Raw genomic sequence first — 19,110 nt, forward strand, 5'->3', positions numbered from 1 at the left:
GCAAAGTCACCAGATGCCTCATTCATCACTCACACTGCCAGCATAAGAACATGAGAAATAGAAATAGGAGCAGGAGTAGGCCATCTAGCCCTTCGAGCCTGCCCCGCCATTCAATAAGATCATGGCTGATCTGTCGTGGCTCAGTTCCACTTTCCCGCCCTCTCCCCATAACTCTTAATCCCCTCTCTTATCAAAAACCCATCAACCCGCTTCTTAAAAATATTTAGCGAGGCAGCCTCCACCACTTCAACGGGCAGATAATTCCAGAGATTCACCACCCTTTGAGTGAAGAAGTTCCTCCTCAACTCCGTTCTAAACCGCCTCCCCTTTATCTTGAGGCTGTGCCCCCTAGTCCTACTGTCTTTTTTGAGCGGGAAGAGTCTCTCCACCTCTATCCTATCCATCCCATTCATCATCTTATACGTCTCAATGAGATCTCCCCTCATTCTTCTAAACTCTAACGAGTACAAGCCTAGTTTATTCAGCCTCTCCTCATAGCTCAACCCCCTCAACTCCGGTATCAGCCTAGTAAACCTCCTCTGCACTCCCTCCAAGGCCAAAATATCCTTGCGCAGGTGCGGTGCCCAAAACTGCACACAGTACTCCAGCTGCGGCCTCACCAATGCCCTATACAGCTGCAGTAAGACCTCCCTACTTTTATATTCAATCCCCCTCGCTATGAAGGCCAGCATCCCATTCGCCTTCCTGACCACCTGCTGCACCTGCAAGCTGGGTTTTTGCAACTCATGCACAAGGACCCCGAGGTCCCTCTGCACCGTCGCCTGCTGCAGTTTTACGCCACGTAAGTAATAGTCCTTCCTACCATTATTCCTACCAAAGTGGACCACCTCACACTTGCCAACATTAAATTCCATTTGCCATTTCCTGGCCCATTCGCCCAGCCTATCTAGATCCTTCTGCAGACTCTCCACACCCTCCGCACAATTTGCCTTTCCCCCAATCTTGGTGTCATCAGCAAATTTCGACACCCTACACTCGGTTCCCTCCTCCAGATCATCTATATAAATGGTAAATAGCTGAGGCCCCAGCACCGACCCCTGGGGCACCCCACTAGTCACCAACCGCCAATCCAAATAGCACCCATTGACCCCCACTCTCTGCCTCCTATTTGACAACCAATCCTCTATCCACGCTAACACCCTACTCGCAACTCCATGTCCCCTGACCTTCTGCAATAACCTCTTGTGAGGTACCTTGTCAAACGCCTTCTGAAAATCCAGAAAGACCACATCCACCGGCTCTCCTCTATCCACTGCCCTAGACACATCCTCATAGAACTCCAGTAAATTTGTCAGACACGACTTCCCTTTAATGAAACCGTGTTGCGTCTGCCCTATCAAGCAATTCCCTTCAAGATGCCTCGCAATTTCCTCCTTAATGACGGATTCTAACATTTTACCTACCACAGACGTTAAACTAACCGGCCTATAATTCCCCGCCTTTTGCCTGGCACCCTTCTTAAACAACGGCGTAACATTAGCCGTTTTCCAATCTTCCGGCACTTCCCCGGAATCCAGCGACGTCTGGAAAATAACCACCAAGGCATCCACTATAACCTCCGCCATTTCTTTCAGAACCCTCGGATGCATTCCATCCGGTCCTGGGGACTTGTCCACAATCAGCCCCTCCAGTCTGTCGAGCACCACCTCTCTAGTAACAGTAATGTCATTAAGACCCTCCAGTCCTACCACCTTTCCATCGCTAACACCCGGCAAATTATTCACGTCCTCCTCCGTGAAGACAGAAACAAAAAAGTTATTGGGCTTGCAGGTCTGAAGGTAAATTTAGGAGTTTCTGGAGCTGCCTCTCTAGACAGTCTCCGCTATCTCTCTGGATGAGGCTGTGAGTTCAGAGTTTTGGGCCAATGCAATGGCCACACTCCACATACATTACTCTAAAACCAAGACCTTACCAAACAGACCCTCAGGATTCTCTGCCAGATCTTTCCATGCAAACCACTGGAAATCCAGCCTGATGGACAACTCCAGCGGTTCACTGTCTGCCTTGGGCTCAGCATGGCTGATGCCCTGGGCAATCTCTGCCTTCAGCAACTCCTCAGGCAAGTGTGTCATACCTTCACTAATGCACACTATCATCTGCTCCAATATGCATAAGCCCACTGAGGTGCCTAAATGTGCACTCATGCTTGGTACAGAGGGAGAATGTGACAAAGATACATTTGGCAGCTGGTCATCCTCAGAGATCGAGAGAGGGTCCTTGGGGTCACGTTCATGTTCCCTCTGAGGGCGGAAGGAAATACATCAGTTTGGAACGACGTTACAAACTCAGAGTGCACAATCTGGTTACTCCTCAGAACTCCTCTGACTAAGCAAACACATGATGTGGATGTGCCAGCGTTGGACTGGGGTAAACACAGTAAAAAGTCTGACAACACCAGGTTTTCGTCCAACCGATTTATTTGATAGTAAACGCACAAGCTTTCGAGGTTTCCCTCTTCGTCAGGTGAATTGAGAGTTCTGGCCTCGGACAGAGCTTACAAAGCACAGACAGTTTAGAGATTCGCATTCTAATCAGTAATCTCTAAACTGTCTGTGCTTTATATGCTCTGTCCGAGGCCAGAACTCTCCATTCACCTGACAAAGAGGGAAACCTCAAAAGCTTGTGCGTTTACTGTCAAATAAATCGGTTGGACTAAAACCTGGTGTTGTCAGACTTTTTACTAAGCAAACACAAGCAATGGCGATCAGTGGATGACACATGTCAGTTTTATAACTGTTACTGTACATCTTTCAAACCTTCCACCAATCTCTTCACTGGCCATCAGACTCCAACTCTCATCCATGACCCAACAGCCTCCACGTTCACAGGCCATCTCCAGTGCCTTCTCCTCCATCTGAATTAGGAGGAGGAAGTTTGGGATCACCTAGCCATACTGACTCTTATGCATTCTGGTTCCTCTTCTCCTTTAAGGACAAAAATGTTTTCATTGTCCCCCTCTACATGCCAGAATATTCCAGCCTGCCCCCAAAAGATACAGGTTCAGTTGCCCATCACATTGTCACAGCTGAGCCTGACATACATGCCAGCCATGGCCTATCAAGGCATGGGACCATGTGCCACTTTATGCTCTGCATTCACACCATCAACACCAAGTGGTGCCATTCACAGGGGCATCTAACTAAGGTTTATACTGGAATCAGCAATCAGGCCATTGAGTCTGTCCTTGTGCTGGATCCAGGTTCTGTGCATGGCATTATGATGTGGATATGCCGCCGTTGGACTGGGGTAAACACAGTAAAAAGTCTGACAACACCAGGTTTGAGTCCAACCATGTTATTTGATAGTACACTCACTAGCTTTCGGGTTAGTCCCTTCATCAGGTGAATGACATCACCTGACGAAGGGACTAACCCGAAAGCTAGTGAGTGTACTATCAAATAAATTGGTTGGACTTAAACCTGGTGTTGTCAGACTTTTTACATGGCATTATGGTCATTGACCAGGCAGGCCTTCCTTGTCATGTGAGGTAGCCTCCACTCTGAGGATAGAACATAGAACACTACAGCACAAACAGGCCCTTCGGCCCACGAGTTGCGCCGATCACATCAACACCTACCAATCTATAGACCTATCTATAACCCCCAATCCCATTAAACCCCATATACTCATCCAGAAGTCTTTTAAAAGACCCCAGCGAGTTCGCCTCCACCACCACTGACAGCAGCCGATTCCATTCACTCACCACCCTCTGAGTGAAAAACTTACCTCTAACATCACTTCTGTACTTTCCTCCCCGCACCTTAAATCTGTGTCCTCTCGTAGCGACCATTTCAACCCAGGGAAATAGCCTCTGAGGATCCACCCTATCTATTCCTCTCAACATTTTATAAACTTCTATCAGGTCGCCTCTCAACCTTCGTCTCTCCAGGGAAAAGAGACCCAGCTCCCTCAACCTAACTTCGTAAGGCATGCCTTATGCCTTAACTTCATAAGGATGTTAAATCAACACTGACTGTCTCCAGCAAAACCCACAGGCGCTCATCAGAAAAGCAAACTCATTTCAGGCATTTACGTTCCACCTGGTTCTGGGTCGTGATTACATCTCACTGACAGTAACAGCACTATAACTAACATGATGTATCAAAAATAATAATTTTCAAAGCAGCTCCACATGGCTCTTGAGCTTAGACATCCAGCATACCTGGAGCTCCACTAAAATGCACAGCCATCCCAATGTCCACCATCTTCCTCCACTGCCTGCAGCACTCAGCATGTTTCAGTGCCTGTTTCACATTCGGCACCAGCTGATTAATTTCATGTAAGCTGATCAATGTCAAAAACCAATTGTGTTGACCTGTCAAGCTACAGATTCAGTCCCATGGCAGCCAGCTGTGCACTGGGAGAATGGAAATCAAGCTCTGCTGAAGCTCCTCGTGTACAAAAGCATTTTCAGACTCACAACCAAGAACCACACACTCAAACAGCCACTTACACAAGGAAATGCAAGTTGACACGGACCTGCGGAACATACCTGACTTAGAGAGGTAACTATGGAAAGAGGAAAAAGGCAGACAATGATCCATAGTTAGCTGGGCCTTTACATTTAATATAGTTCACAGTTTTAATAAGTAGTTAAGAAATTCTAGGAGAAGTTACAGTCACTGCCTTAAGACCTCATACAGTGAAACAGATGAAAAGCATCCATCAAAGCACGCATCATATTGGAGAGGCACCATTCAAGCATACTACTAACCTTTGAATGTAATGGAACATTACATAACAACTCCTGTTAAACAATGGCATTAAGAAATACAACCAGGGATGAAGGCGTCCTCTGATATTTAATCAGATTGAGATGTGATCTCTTCTACACAGTATTTATATTCTTCATCCTCTGGCATCCTTCAGCAGTAGCTTCAAGTTTTGTGATGATGGATATTGCTTATGTAATTTCCAAATGAATCCCTTTGTGTTATTCAGACTCAAAGAATCAAGAAGAACAAAGAAGATTACAGCACAGGAACAGGCCCTTCGGCCCTCCAAGCCTGCACCGACCATGCTGCCCACCTGAATTAAAACCCCGACCCTTCTGGGGACCATTCCCATTCTATTCATGTATTTGTCAAGACCCCCCTTAAAGGTCACTACCAGATCCGCTTCCACTAGCTCTCCTGGCAACGAGTTCCAGGCACCCATCACCCTTTGTGTAAAAAACTTGCCTCAAACACCTCCTTTAAACCTTGCCCCTCGCACCTTAAACCTGTGTCCCCTAGTAACTGACTCTTCCAGCCTGGGAAAAAGCTTCTGACTATCCACTCTGTCCATGCTTCACATAATCTTGTAGACTTCTATCAGGTCTCTCCCCCCAGCCTCCATCACTCAAGTGAGAACAAACCAAGTTTCTCCAACCCCTCCTCATAGCTAATGCCCTCCATACCAGGCAACATCCTGGTAAGTCTTTTCTGTACTCTCTCCAACGCCTCCACATCTTTCTGATAGTGTGGCGACCAGAATTGAACACTATATTCCAAGTGCGGCCTAACTAAGGTTCTATAAAGCTGCAAAATGACTTGCCAATTTTTAAACTCAATGCCCCGGCCAATGAAGGCAAGCATGCCGTATGCCTTCTTGACTATCTTCTCCACCTGCATCGCCACTTTCAGTGACCTGTGTACCTGTATACAGATTCCTCTGCCTATCAATATTTTTAAGGGTTCTGCCATTTACTGTATATTTCCTATCTGTATAAGACCTTCCAAAATGCATTACCTCACATTTGTCTGGATTAAACTCCATCTGCCATCTCTCTGCCCAAGTCTCCAACCGATCTATATCCTGCTTATCTTCCAATGGTCCTCATCGCTATCCACAAATCCACCAACCTTTGTGGCATCTGCAAACTTACTGATCAAACCAGTTATATTTTCCTCCAAATCATTTATATATATTACAAACAGCAAAGGTTCCAACACTGATCCCTGAGGAACACCACTTGTCACAGTATTCCATTCAGATACACACCCTTCCGCTGCTACCCTCTGTCTTCTATGACGTAGCCAGTTCTGTATCCACCTTGCCAACTCACCTCTGATCCCATGCGACTTCACCTTCTGCACCAGTCTGCCATAAGGGACCTTGTCAAAGGCCTTATTGAAGTCCATATAGACAACATCCACTGCCCTACCCTCATCAATCATCTTCGTCACTTCCTCGAAAAACTCAATCAAGTTCGTGAGACACATTCATCCCTTCACAAAACCATGTTGCCTCTCACTAATACGTCCACTTATTTCCAAATGGGAGTAAATCCTGTCTCGAAGAATCCTCTCCAATAATTCCCCAAACACTGATGTAAGGCTTACCAGCCTGTAATTACCTGGATTATTCTTGCTACCCTTCTTAAACAAAAGAACAACAATGGCTTTTCTCCAAGCCTCTGGGACCTCCCCTGTAGCCAGTGAGGATACAAAGATTTCTTTCAAGGCCCGAGCAATTTCTTCTCTTTCCTCTCTCAGTATTCTGGGGTATATTCCATCAGACCCTGGGGACTTGTCGACCTTAATATTTCTCAAGAACCCCAATACCTCCTTTTTGATCTCAATATGACTCAAACTATCTACACACCCTTCCCCAGACTCATCATCCACCAAGTCCTTCTCTTTGGTGAATACTGATGCAAAGTACTCATTTGATACCTCACCCATTTCCTCTGGCTCCACGCAAAGATTCCCTCCCCTGCCCTTGAGTGGGCCAACCCGCTCTCTGTCTACCTTCTTCCTCTTCATATATGTATAAAAAGATTATCCTTAATCCTGCTGGTGAATGATTTTTTGTGATCCCATTTAGCCCCCGTTACTCCTTGCTTAGGTTTCTTTCTACTTTCCCTGTATTCCACACTTGCTTTGTGTGTTCCCTGCCTCCTAGCCTTGCCCAGACTTTTATCTCCAGAGTTCTGGAGGGTCTTAATGACATTACTGTTACTAGAGAGGCGGTGCTCGACAGACTGGAGGGGCTAATTGTGGACAAGTCCCCAGGACCGGATGGAATGCATCCGAGGGTTCTGAAAGAAATGGCGGAGGTGATAGTGGATGCCTTGGTGGTTATTTTCCAGACGTCGCTGGATTCCGGGGAAGTGCCGGATGATTGGAAAACGGCTAATGTTACGCTGTTGTTTAAGAAGGGTGCCAGGCAAAAGGCAGGGAATTATAGGCCGGTTAGTTTAACGTCTGTGGTAGGTAAAATGTTAGAATCTGTCATTAAGGAGGAAATTGCGAGGCATCTTGAAGGGAATTGCTTGATAGAGCAGACGCAGCACGGTTTCATTAAAGGGAAGTCATGTCTGACAAATTTACTGGAGTTCTATGAGGATGTGTCTAGGGCGGTGGATAAAGGAGAGCCGGTGGATGTGGTCTTTCTAGATTTTCAGAAGGCGTTTGACAAAGTACCTCACAAGAGGTTATTGCAGAAGGTCAGGGGACATGGAGTTGGGGGTAGGGTGTTAGCGTGGATAGAGGATTGGTTGTCAAGTAGGAAGCAGAGAGTGGGGGTCAACGGGTGCTATTCGGATTGGCGGTTGGTGACTAGTGGAGTGCCCCAGGGGTCAGTGCTGGGGCCTCAGCTTTTTACCATTTATATAGATGATCTGGAGGAGGGAACCGAGTGTAGGGTGTCGAAATTTGCTGATGACACCAAGATTGGGGGAACAGCAAATTGTGCGGAGGGAGTGGAGAGTCTGCAGAAGGATCTAGATAGGCTGGGCGAATGGGCTAGGAAATGGCAAATGGAATTTAATGTTGGCAAGTGCGAGGTGGTCCACTTTGGTAGGAATAATGGTAGGAAGAACTATTACTTACGGGGTGAAAAACTGCAGCAGGCGACGGTGCAGAGGGACCTCGGGGTCCTTGTGCATGAGTCGCAAAAACCCAGCTTGCAGGTGCAGCAGGTGGTCAGGAAGGCGAATGGGATGCTGGCCTTCATAGCGAGGGGGATTGAATATAAAAGTAGGGAGGTCTTGCTGCAGCTGTATTGGGCATTGGTGAGGCCGCAGCTGGAGTACTGTGTGCAGTTTTGGGCACTGCACCTGCGCAAAGATATTTTGGCCTTGGAGGGAGTGCAGAGGAGGTTTACTAGGCTGATACCGGAGTTGAGGGGGTTGAGCTATGAGGAGAGGCTGAATAAACTAGGCTTGTACTCATTAGAGTTTAGAAGAATGAGGGGAGATCTCATTGAGACGTATAAGATGATGAATGGGATGGATAAGATAGAGGTGGAGAGACTCTTCCCGCTCAAAAAAGACAGTAGGACTAGGGGGCACAGCCTCAAGATAAAAGGGGGGCAGTTTAGAACGGAGTTGAGGAGGAACTTCTTCACTCAAAGGGTGGTGAATCTCTGGAATTCTCTGCCCGTTGAAGTGGTGGAGGCTGCCTCGCTAAATATTTTTAAGACGCGGGTTGATGGGTTTTTGATAAGAGAGGGGATTAAGAGTTATGGGGAGAGGGCGGGAAAGTGGAACTGAGCAGCGACAGATCAGCCATGATCTTATTGAATGGCGGGGCAGGCTCGAATGGCTAGATGGCCTACTCCTGCTCCTATTTCTTATGTTCCAACTGGTCCTTCCATGCAGACACTATAATTAAGCAAGTCCACCAACGCCTCTACTTTCCCAGGAGACTAAGGAAATTTGGCATGTCAGCTACAACTCTCACCAACTTTTGGTTGTATCACAACTTGGGATGGCTCCTGCTCTGCCCAAGACTGTAAGGAATGACAAATAGTCATGAACTTGGCCCAGTCCATCATTCAAACCAGCCTCCCACCCAGTGACTCTGACTATACTTCCCTCTCCTTTGGCAAAGCAGCCAACACAATCAAGGATCCCCTACACTGGACATACTTGCTTCCACCTTCTTCCCTCAGGAAAAAGATATAAAAGTCTGAGGTCACATACTAACCAACTCAAAAACAGCTTCTTCCCTGCTGCTATCAAACCTTTTAATGAGCTTACGTCACATTAAGTTGATCTTTCTCTACACCCTAGCTATGACTGTAACACTACACTCTACACTCTCTCCTTTCATTCTCTATGAATGGTATACTTTGTGTAGCGCGCAAGAAACAATATTTTTCACTGTATACCAATACATGTGAAAATATTAAAACAAATCAAATCAATAATACTTCTTGAACCTCTTAGCAGAAAACCCATGGTTTCCTCAATGGAATACAGTAATGTTTGAATCCAGTGAACGGTAACTTCATCACTTTACCAAAGACAAATATGTCATCATTTTCCATCTGCAAACAGTTCTTAAGTTTTAGCAGTGGTTAGCATTGCTGCCTCACAACACCAGGTCTCCAGTTCAATTCTGGCCTTGGATGAATGTCTCTGTGGAGATTGCACATTCTCCCCGTGCCTGCATAGGTTTCTTCTGGTTTTCTCCCACAGTCCAAAGATGTGCAGGTTAGATGTATTGGCCATGCCAAATATGTGGGATGATGGGGATAGGATGGTGGCCGCGGGCCTGGGGGGAAGGGTTTCAGAGAGTTGATACAGACTCAAATGGCTGAACGGCCTCCTTCTGCATTGTAGGGATTCAATTAATTCAATAACGATACATCACTTGGAACCACATCCAAGCTGAATTCCTGCAATTTCACACTGGCGAATCACTACCTTTCAAGACATCAATTTATTGTTGTCCTCAAATCGAAAGCTGGCAGTGCTTTCCAATTCCTGGGTCCTATTTTGAACTGCCTGCTCAAGGGTTTCCAAATAACAATTCAGCCAGTCAACCCCATGCACAGAGGAGGTGCAGCCACTATCTAGTCCAGCACAACTGAATGAATTGGCAACCAAGATATTCATGCGTCAACTTGTTTTATTGTCACTAGTATGATACTTTCTTGCTGTTCATCCTTTGTATCTTCATCATCAAAACCCTCTTTCTCATAAGTTGCTTCAAATTATTGACCTGATAAAAGTAAATTGCTGTGGATGCAGGAATCTGAAACCAAAAGAGAAACAGCTGGAAAATCTCAGCAGGTCTGGCAGAATCTGTAAGGAGAGAAATGAGCTGACATTTCGAGTCCAGACCACCCTTTGTCAAAGCTTTGACTCGAAACGTCAGCTCTTTTTTTTCTCTCCTTACAGATGCTCCCAGACCTGCTGAGATTTTCCAGCATTTTCTCACTTGATTCCTGGTATTTGGGCAATTCCTTATTCAGTGACATTTACAGCCACAGCGGAAACACTTATTAATTAATCCCCGTGTATTTCTGGGACTCGTTTCCTGTCAGCTTTCACCCTAATCTTGCTTATCCGCAATCCATAAATTTATTAAAATTCGATCCACCTCAGTCATCCAGCAAGTTCTCTTTGTTTTGTACAGGAGTCTGAAACGCGGGCTCCATCAATTTGAGAGTCAGAAAACATGGAGTTTTCCATTCTCTGTCCCACTGCAGAATCTCTAACATCTCTACCCAAGATAGCTGGAAATGATTGTTTCCCAAAAATGCTTTTCAAGCAGCAGCCATTCGTTCAAATATAAAGTCCTCGCCATGAAACTGAACAGCTGGCAAAACCAAAAGTCTGTCCATGTGTGAGATTTGTGCACAATCTAACAATACAAACTCTGAATTTCTGGATCAAATTTATTTTGTTTTTAATATAAGCTCTTAAAATTCATGACATATTCATCCATGGACTAGTTGTCAATCTTCTTAAACTTTTCAAACATTGACCAAGCTTCACTGGCTTCCAATGAGTCATTTTTTTTGTAAGTTGCAACATAATCATCAAACCCTCTTCAATATCTAAGAGGGTTACATTCAGTTCCGAAAGTACTTGATTCCTAATCTTCCTTCATCCTGATAATTACAAGGCTAAACCCAGATAAGAGCAGTGACCCGAGTCCACATTTCAATCTTGTTCTTCCATTATTCACATGGTTCCAAATCTACAAAGACTGCTATAGAGTTATAGAGGCATAGAAGTTTACAGCATGGAAACAGGCCCTTCTGCCCAACTTGTCCATGCTGCCCAATTTTTACCACTAAGCTCATCCCAATTGCTCACATTTGGCCCATATCCCTCTACACCCATCTTACCCATGTAACTGTCTAAATGCTTTTTAAAAGACAAAATTGTACCCACCTCTACTATTACCTCTGGCAGCTCATTACAGACACCACCCTCTGAGTTAAAAATTGCCCCTCTGGACCTGTTTGTATCTCTACCTCTCACTTTAAACCTATGACCTCTAGTTTTAGACTTTTTTGATTTGATTTATTATTGACACATGTATTAGCATACAGTGAAAAGTATTGTTTCTTGCGCTACAGAGACAAAACATTCTGTTCATAGAGAAGGAAACGAGAGAGTGCAAAATGTAGTGTTACAGTCATAGCTAGTGTACAGGAAGATCAACTTAATGCAAGGTAAGTTCATTCAAAAGTCTGACAGCAGCAGGGAAGAAGTTGGTACGTGACCTCAGACTTTTGTGTCAGTTTCCTGAAGGAAGAAGGTGGAAGAGAGAATGTCCGTGGAGTGGGATTCTTAATTATGCTGGCTGCTTTGCCAAGGCAGTGGGAAGTGTAGACAGAGTCAATGGATGGGAGACTGGTTTGCATGATGGATTGGGCTACATTCACAACCTTTTACAGACTCTTGCAGTCTTGGGCAGAGCAGGAGCCCATACCAAGCTGTGATACAACCAGAAAGAATGCTTTCCAAGGTGCATCTGTAAAAGTTGGTGAAAGTCATAGCTGATACGCCAAATTTCCTTAGTCTTCCAAAAGTAGAGGGCTTTCTTAACGAGAGTGTCAGCATGGGGTGACCAGGACTGATTGCTGGTGATGTGGACACCTAAAAACTCAAAGCTCTCGACTCTTTCTACTTCGTCCCTATTGATGTAGATGGGGGATGTTCTCCTTTACGCTTCTTGAAGTTGATGACAATCTCCTTCATTTTGTTGACATTGAGGGACAGATTATTGTTGTCAAACCAGTTCACCAGATTCTGTATCTCATTCCTATACTCTGTCTCGTCATTGCTTGAGATCCGACCCACTACGATGGTGTCATTAGCAAACCTGAAAATTGAATTGGAGGGGAATTTGGCCGCACAGTCGTAGATGTATAAGGAGTATAGTAGGGAGCTGAGAACACAGCCTTGTGGGGCACCAGTGTTGAGGATTATCATGGAGGAGGTGTTGTTGCCTATCCTTACTGATTGTGATCTGTGAGTTAGGAAGTTCAGGATCCAGTGGCAGAGGGAAGAGCCGAGGCCCAGGCCACGGAGTTTGGAGATGAACTTTGTGGGAATAGTGTTGAAGGCTGAGCTGTAATCAATAAATAGGACTTCCCGACCTTTGGGAGAAGATGTTGACCATCTACCTTATCTATGTCCATCATTATTTTATAGACCTCTATAAGATCACCCCTCAACCTCCTTCGCTCCAGGGAAAAAAGTCCCTGTCTATCCAGCCTCTCTTTATAACTCAAACCATTAAGTCCCAGTAGCATCCTAGTAAGCCTTCCCTGCACTCTTTCTAGTTTATAATTCTATATAGGGTGACCAGAACTCTACACAGTATTCCAAGTGTGGCTTTGCCAATATCTTGCACAGCTTCAACAGGATGTCCCAACCCCTGTATGCAGTATTCTGATCAAAGGAAACCAAGCATGCCAAATGCCCTCTTCACCACTCTGTCCACCTATGACTCCACTTTCAAGGAGCTATGGACCTGTACCCCTAGATCTCTTTATTCAGTAACTCTCAATACCTTACCATTAACTGAATAAGTCCTACCCTGGTTTGATTAGCCAAAATGCATCACCTCGCATTTATCTAAATTAAACTCCATCTGCCATTCATCAGTCCACGGGCCCAATTGATCAAGGTCCCATTGCAACCCTAGATAACCTTCTTCATTATCCACTATGCTGCCAAACTTAATGTCAACTCCAAACTTACTAACCATGCATCCTAAATTCTCATCCAAATCATTAATATAAATGACAAATAACAGTAGATTCAGCACTGATCCCTGAGGCACACAGCTGGTCACAGACCTCCAGTTTAAAAAGCAATCTTCTACAATCACCCTCTGTTTTTCGTCATCAAGCCAATTTTGTATCCAATTGATGACCTCAAACTAGATCCTGAGACATTTAACCTCATGAGGCAACTTACCATGCGGTACCTTGTCAAAGGCCTTGCTAAAGTCCATGTAGATAATATCAACTGCACTGCCCTCATCTACCTTCTTGGTTACCCCTTCAAAAAAACTCAAATTCGTGAGACATGATTTTCCACTCACAAAACTATGCTTACTGTTCCTAATCAGTCCTTGCATACTGGAGGCGGCATGGTGGCACAGTGGTTAGCACTGCTAATTCACAGCGCCAGGGACATGGATTCGATTCCCGGCTTGGGTCACTGTCTGTGCGGAGTTTGCACATTCTCCCCGAGTCTGTGTGGGCTTCCTCTGGGTACTCCGCTTTCCTCCCACATTCTGAAAGATGTGCTGTTTAGGTGCATTGACCCAAACAGGCGCTAGGCTGTGGCGACTAGGGGAATTTCACAATAACTTCATTGCAGTGTTAATGTAAGCCTTACTTGTGACTAATAAGGAAACTTTAGTTTACTTTGCCTCTCTAAATGCCTGTAGATCCTGTCTCTCAGAATACCTTCCAACAATTTACCCACTACAGATGTGAGGCTCACTGGCCTGTAGTTCCCAGGCTTTTCCCTGCAGCTGTTTTTAAACAAAGGCACAACATTTGCCACTCTCCAATTTTCAGGCACCTGCCCTGTGGCTGTGGATGCTGGGTAATCATGGTTTCTGATCCTGCAGAGTCACCCAGACTTTTCACCAAAAAGCTGCTGGGAGCTTTGCTTTTATCATAAACAGGGATTGTTCTCTGCTTTCCTTATTTAGGTGGCACAGTAGTTAGAACATAAGAACATAAGAAATAGAAGCAGGAGTAGGCCAACTATGTTCTATGTTCTCGAACTAGCCCTTCGAGCCTGCCCCGCCATTCAATAAGATCATGGCTGATCTGTCTTGGCTCAGTTCCACATTCCCACCCTCTCCCCATAACCCTTAATCCCCTCTCTTATCAAAACCCCATCAACCCGCTTCTTAAAAATATTTAGCGAGGCAGCCTCCACCACTTCAACGGGCAGAGAATTCCAGAGATACACCACCCTTTGAGTGAAGAAGTTCCTCCTCAACTCCGTTCTAAACCGCCCCCCCCTTTATCTTGAGGCTGTGCCCCCTAGTCCTACTATCCTTTCTGAGCGGGAAGAGTCTCTCCACCTCTATCCTATCCATCCCATTCATCATCTTATACGTCTCAATGAGATCTCCCCTCATTCTTCTAAACTCTAATGAGTACAAGCCTAATTTATTCAGCCTCTCCTCATAGCTCAACCCCCTCAACTCCGCCATCATCCTAGTAAACCTCCTCTGCACTCCCTCCAAGGCCAAAATATCCTTGCGTAAGTACGGCGCCCAAAACTGTACACAGTACTCCAGCTGCGGCCTCACCAATGCCCTATACAACCGCAGCAAGACCTCCCTACTTTTATATTCAATCCCCCTCGCGATGCCTCACAGTGTCAGGGACCTGGGTTCGATTCCCTTTTGGGTCACTATCTGTGTGGAGTCTGCATGTTCTCCCCATGTCTGCGTGGGCTTCCTCCAGGTGCTCTGGTTTCCTCCCACAAAGATGTGCTGGTTAGGTTAATTGCTAAATTGCCCCTTAGTAGCAGGGTAAATACGTAGGGTTATGGGGATAGGGCATAGGTCAGATTTTTGTTGGTGCAGGCTCGATGCGCCAAATGGCTCCTTCTGTATTGTATGGATTCTGTGGTTGCATGATCTCTCCAACCAAGGAGATGGAGGTCAATTCTCTGCATCCATGTTCCAATTGGTGAAATATCGCATCAGGAAACTGAAATATCCTGGAATTTAGAACTGTTCCAGTGCTGTAGCATAGTTCAGTTCAAACGCCAGTTTCCAATCATCCCTTCTGGATCCACTTCCAGTCCAGAAGCTACTACCCCACTGGGGAAACTCAGCACTTGAGTACAAGTTTCAAGGAGCATTACATGCTCTCAACTCACTCTAAAGCTTTTCCTAATTTATTCTGAAAGGGATCTATATTTCTAACATTGTCAGGATGAACACAGCAATGCACTGTGTGATGTAAACAGCAATGCAACCATTTGGTTACACAGCAAGGCAATGATGTTGTATTGAAATAGATTGAACAGGAAAAGTACAATTGATTATTTAAAATAGGAACAGGTCACTCACCTCTATTGGCTCTCATTTTTCAATTGGCTCCATTCACCATGAGTAAGGCACAATATTAATCCAGGAGAAGCAGTAATCCAGTTTCTGTTCTAAAATACTCGCAGGAAGAGATAATGTGATCTTCCCTGACTACGTCTGAGTGCTCGCTGAGTCATAATCACTTCTTCAAACCAACAGGAGTCATCTTAGTCCAAGAATATGTGAACAAACCTGTCGATCCACTCTCTTGAGATCTGGTTTGTGATCTAAAAAAAGATTGGTAGTGTAATAATCGCCTTGTATTATTTACACAAATCCACAAATCTGAATAGGATTGTTGGATTTTTAAGCAAATGACCACAGTATTGTAAAACAGTAATGGAATTTATAAAGATCCAGTAAACAAGGCAAATGTGTGCAGAAATGTGAGGGTATTCCTGGAAATGACATGTCTGTGTTTGCTGTGGAATGTGTTGGTGCGGATATGGGGAAAGATAGGACGCTAATAGGTAACAACAGGTAGTTTCTGTCTCTGAGACATAATTCAATTCTCTTCACTCTATCTATAAGTCATTCCAAATCTACTTAAAATGTTTTTTGAAAAAATAAAATTGGTTCTGTCTGTATTGCCTATCATCTTAAATCTGTGTCCTTCTCATTACCAACCCTCCAGTCACCAAAAACAGTTTCTCCTTATTTACTTCCACAAAGCCTTTAATGTTTCTCAATTAAATTTCCCTCTGAATGCTTTCTGTTTTAAGGAGAACAATCCCAGCTTCTCCAGTCACTCCATGTAACAGAAATATCTCAACCTGTGTACTCGACTGTATCTCCTCTTGATATTCAATGGTATTATCATTGCTGGATTCCCCACCATTAACATCCTGGAAATTACCAGGAGCCAAACAAATATTGTGGAGAGAACACCAGGTCAGAAGTCAGGAATTCAGTACCGAGTAACTCGCCTACTGACCATCCAAGACAAAGCAGACCACTACAAACATTCAATCTCTCCATCATGAATGCACAATGGTAGCAGAGTGTGCAATATACAAGATGCACTGCAGCAATTCACTCATTCGCAAGCAGCTTCCAAACCCACAACCGCTACCACTTAGAAGGATAAGGCCAGCAGACAGATGGGAGCATCTGCAGGTTCCCCTCCAAACCACTCATCAACCAAGCTTAATAATATATCGCCATTTCTTCATTGTCACTGGATCAAAATCCTAAAACTCCTCTCTAACAGCACTGTGGATGCACCTGCAGCTTAGGGATTGCAGCTGTTCAAGGCAGTTCACCACCACCTTCTCAAGCACACACAAACAGGGCAATAAAATGCTGGTCTAGCCAGAGATATTCATATCTTAGAAACACAGAACAATACAGCACAGTACAAGCCCTTGATGTTGTGCCGAGCTTTTTCTGAACCAAGATCAAGCTATCCCACTCCCTATCATTCTGGTGTGCTCCATGTGCCTATCCAATAACTGCTTGAAACTTCCTAAAGTGTCCGACTCCACTATCACAGCAGGCAGTGCATTCCACACCCAGAATCTATCTCGGACATCCCTCCTATATCTCCCACCATGAACCTTATAGTTATGCTCCTATTAACAGCTGCCTCCACCTGAGGAAATATTCTCTGAACATCCACTCTATCTATCCCCCCCCCCATCACCTTATAAACCTCTATTAAGTCGCCTCTCATCCTCCTCCGCTCTAAAGAGAAAAGCCCCAGCCGCCTCAACCTTTCCTCATAAGACCTACCCTCCAAACCAGGCAGCATCCTGGTAAATCTCCTCTGCACTCTCTCCAATGCTTCCACATCCTTCTTATAGTGAGGTGGCCAGAACCGCACACAATATTCCAAATTTGGTCTCACCAACATCCTGTATAGTTGCAGCATAACCCAATGGCTCTTAAACTTAAATTCCCTGTTAATAAACGCTAACACACTATAAGCCTTCTTCACGGCTCTATCCACTTGAGTGGCAACCTTCAGAGATCTGTGGATATAAACCCCAAGATCTCTCTGTTCCTCCGCATTCCACAGAACCCTGCCATTGACCCTGTAATCCGCATTCAAGTTTGTCCTACCAAAATGAATCACCTCACACTTATCAGGGTTAAACTCCATCTGCCAGTTTTCGGCACAGCTCTGCATCCTATCAGTGTCTCTTTGCAGCCTGCAACAGCCCTCCACATAATCCACTACTCCACCAATCTTGGTGTCATCAGCAAATTTACTGACCCACCCTCAGCCCTCTCTTCCAAGTTCTTTGTTTGGCTTCTGGTAATTGATAAAAATCACAAATAGCAGAGGACCCAGCACTGATCCCTGTGGTACACCGCTGGTAACTGGCCTCCAGTCTGAAAGTTTTCCTTCCACCACCACCCTCTGTCTTCTATGAGACAGCCAGTTACTTATCCAATCGGCCAAATTTCCCTCTATCCCACACCTCTTTACTTTTCTCATGAGCCTACCATGGGGAACCTTATCAAACGCCTTACTAAAATCCATGTATACGACATCAACTGCTCTACCTTCAGCCACACACTTAGTTACCTCCTCAAAGAATTCAATCAAATTTGTGAGGCAAGACTTATGCTTCACGAATCCATGTCGACTATCCTGGATTAAACTGCACCCTTCCAAATGGTCATAAATCCTATCCCTCAGGACCTTTTCCATTAACTTACTGACCACCAAAGTAAGATTGACCGGCCTATAATTACATTCCTATTTCCTTTCTTGAACACAGGAACAACATTCGCCAATCTCCAGTCCTCTGGCACAATCCCCATGGACAGTGAGTATCCAAAGATCAAAGCCAAAGGCTCTGTAATCTCCTCTCTTGCTTCCCAAAGAATCCTAGTATATACTCCATCTGGTTCAGGGGACTTACTGACCATCAGGTTTTTCAAAATTGCTAATACATCTTCCCTCAGAATATCTATCTCCTCCATCCTATCAGCCTGTATCACCCTCTCATCCTTAAAAACATGGTCACTCTCTTTGGTGAACACTGAAGAAAAGTATTCATTCATTGCCTCTCCTATCTCTTCTGACTTCATGCACAAGTTTCCACTACTATCCTTGACTGGCCCTAACCCCACCCTGGTCATTCTTTAATTTCTCACATAAGAGAAAAAACCCCTGGGTTTTCCTTGATCCAATCCGCCAAGAACTTCTCATGCCCCCTTTTAGCTCTCCTCAACCCTTTTTTTTAAACTCATTCATACATGTTCATAGCTCCTTGAAAGTGGAGTCACAGGTGGGCAGAGTGGTGAAGAAGGCGTTCAGCATGCTTGGTTTCATTGAGTACAGAGGTTGGGATGTCTTGCTGACATTGTACAAGACATTGGTAAGGCCACGCTTGGAATACTGTGTACAGTTCTGGTCACCCTATCATAGAAAGGATATTATTAAACTAGAAAGAGTGCAGAAAAGATTTACTAGGATGCTACCTGGACTTAATGGTTTGAGTTATAAGGAGAGGCTGGAAAGACTGGGATTTTTTTTCTGGAGCGTAGGAAGCTTAGGGTTAATCTTATAGAGCTCTATAAAATAATGAGGGGGCATAGGTGAGGTAGAGCATAAATATCTTTTCCTAAAGATAGGGCAGTCTAAAACTAGAGGGCCTTAGATTCAAAGATGTACAGGTAAGGTGGATTGACTATGCTAAATTGCCCCTTCGTGTCCCAGGATGTGTAGGTTAAGGGAATTAAATGTGTGGGGTCACAGGGATACATGGGTGAGCTGTTCTGTAGGAGAGACAGTGCTATTTGACAGGCTGAATGGCCTCCTTCTATAAAGTAGGGA

General features: G+C 44.9%; 1 protein-coding gene across 4 annotated transcripts in view; it reads right to left on the reverse strand.

The window, feature by feature from the left end:
• LOC145362625 (6-phosphofructo-2-kinase/fructose-2,6-bisphosphatase 4) overlaps positions 1–19,110 on the reverse strand; it is a 227,843-nt gene that overhangs the window by 176,943 nt on the left and 31,790 nt on the right. For 3 of the 4 annotated variants that reach the window (XM_080218593.1, XM_080218595.1, XM_080218594.1), the window contains exon 2: positions 15,306–15,550. The exons of the other annotated variant lie outside the window; for it this stretch is intronic. In XM_080218593.1, coding sequence (XP_080074719.1) covers positions 15,306–15,321 — 16 coding nt within the window. In that variant the 5' untranslated portion in view covers positions 15,322–15,550. The remainder of the gene's footprint in view (positions 1–15,305; positions 15,551–19,110) is intronic. 4 annotated transcript variants of the gene reach the window in all.

The sequence above is a fragment of the Carcharhinus amblyrhynchos genome, chromosome 3 (assembly GCF_965287045.1).
Source record: "Carcharhinus amblyrhynchos chromosome 3, sCarAmb.v2.hapA, whole genome shotgun sequence".
NCBI classification, from domain to species: Eukaryota; Metazoa; Chordata; class Chondrichthyes; order Carcharhiniformes; family Carcharhinidae; genus Carcharhinus; species Carcharhinus amblyrhynchos.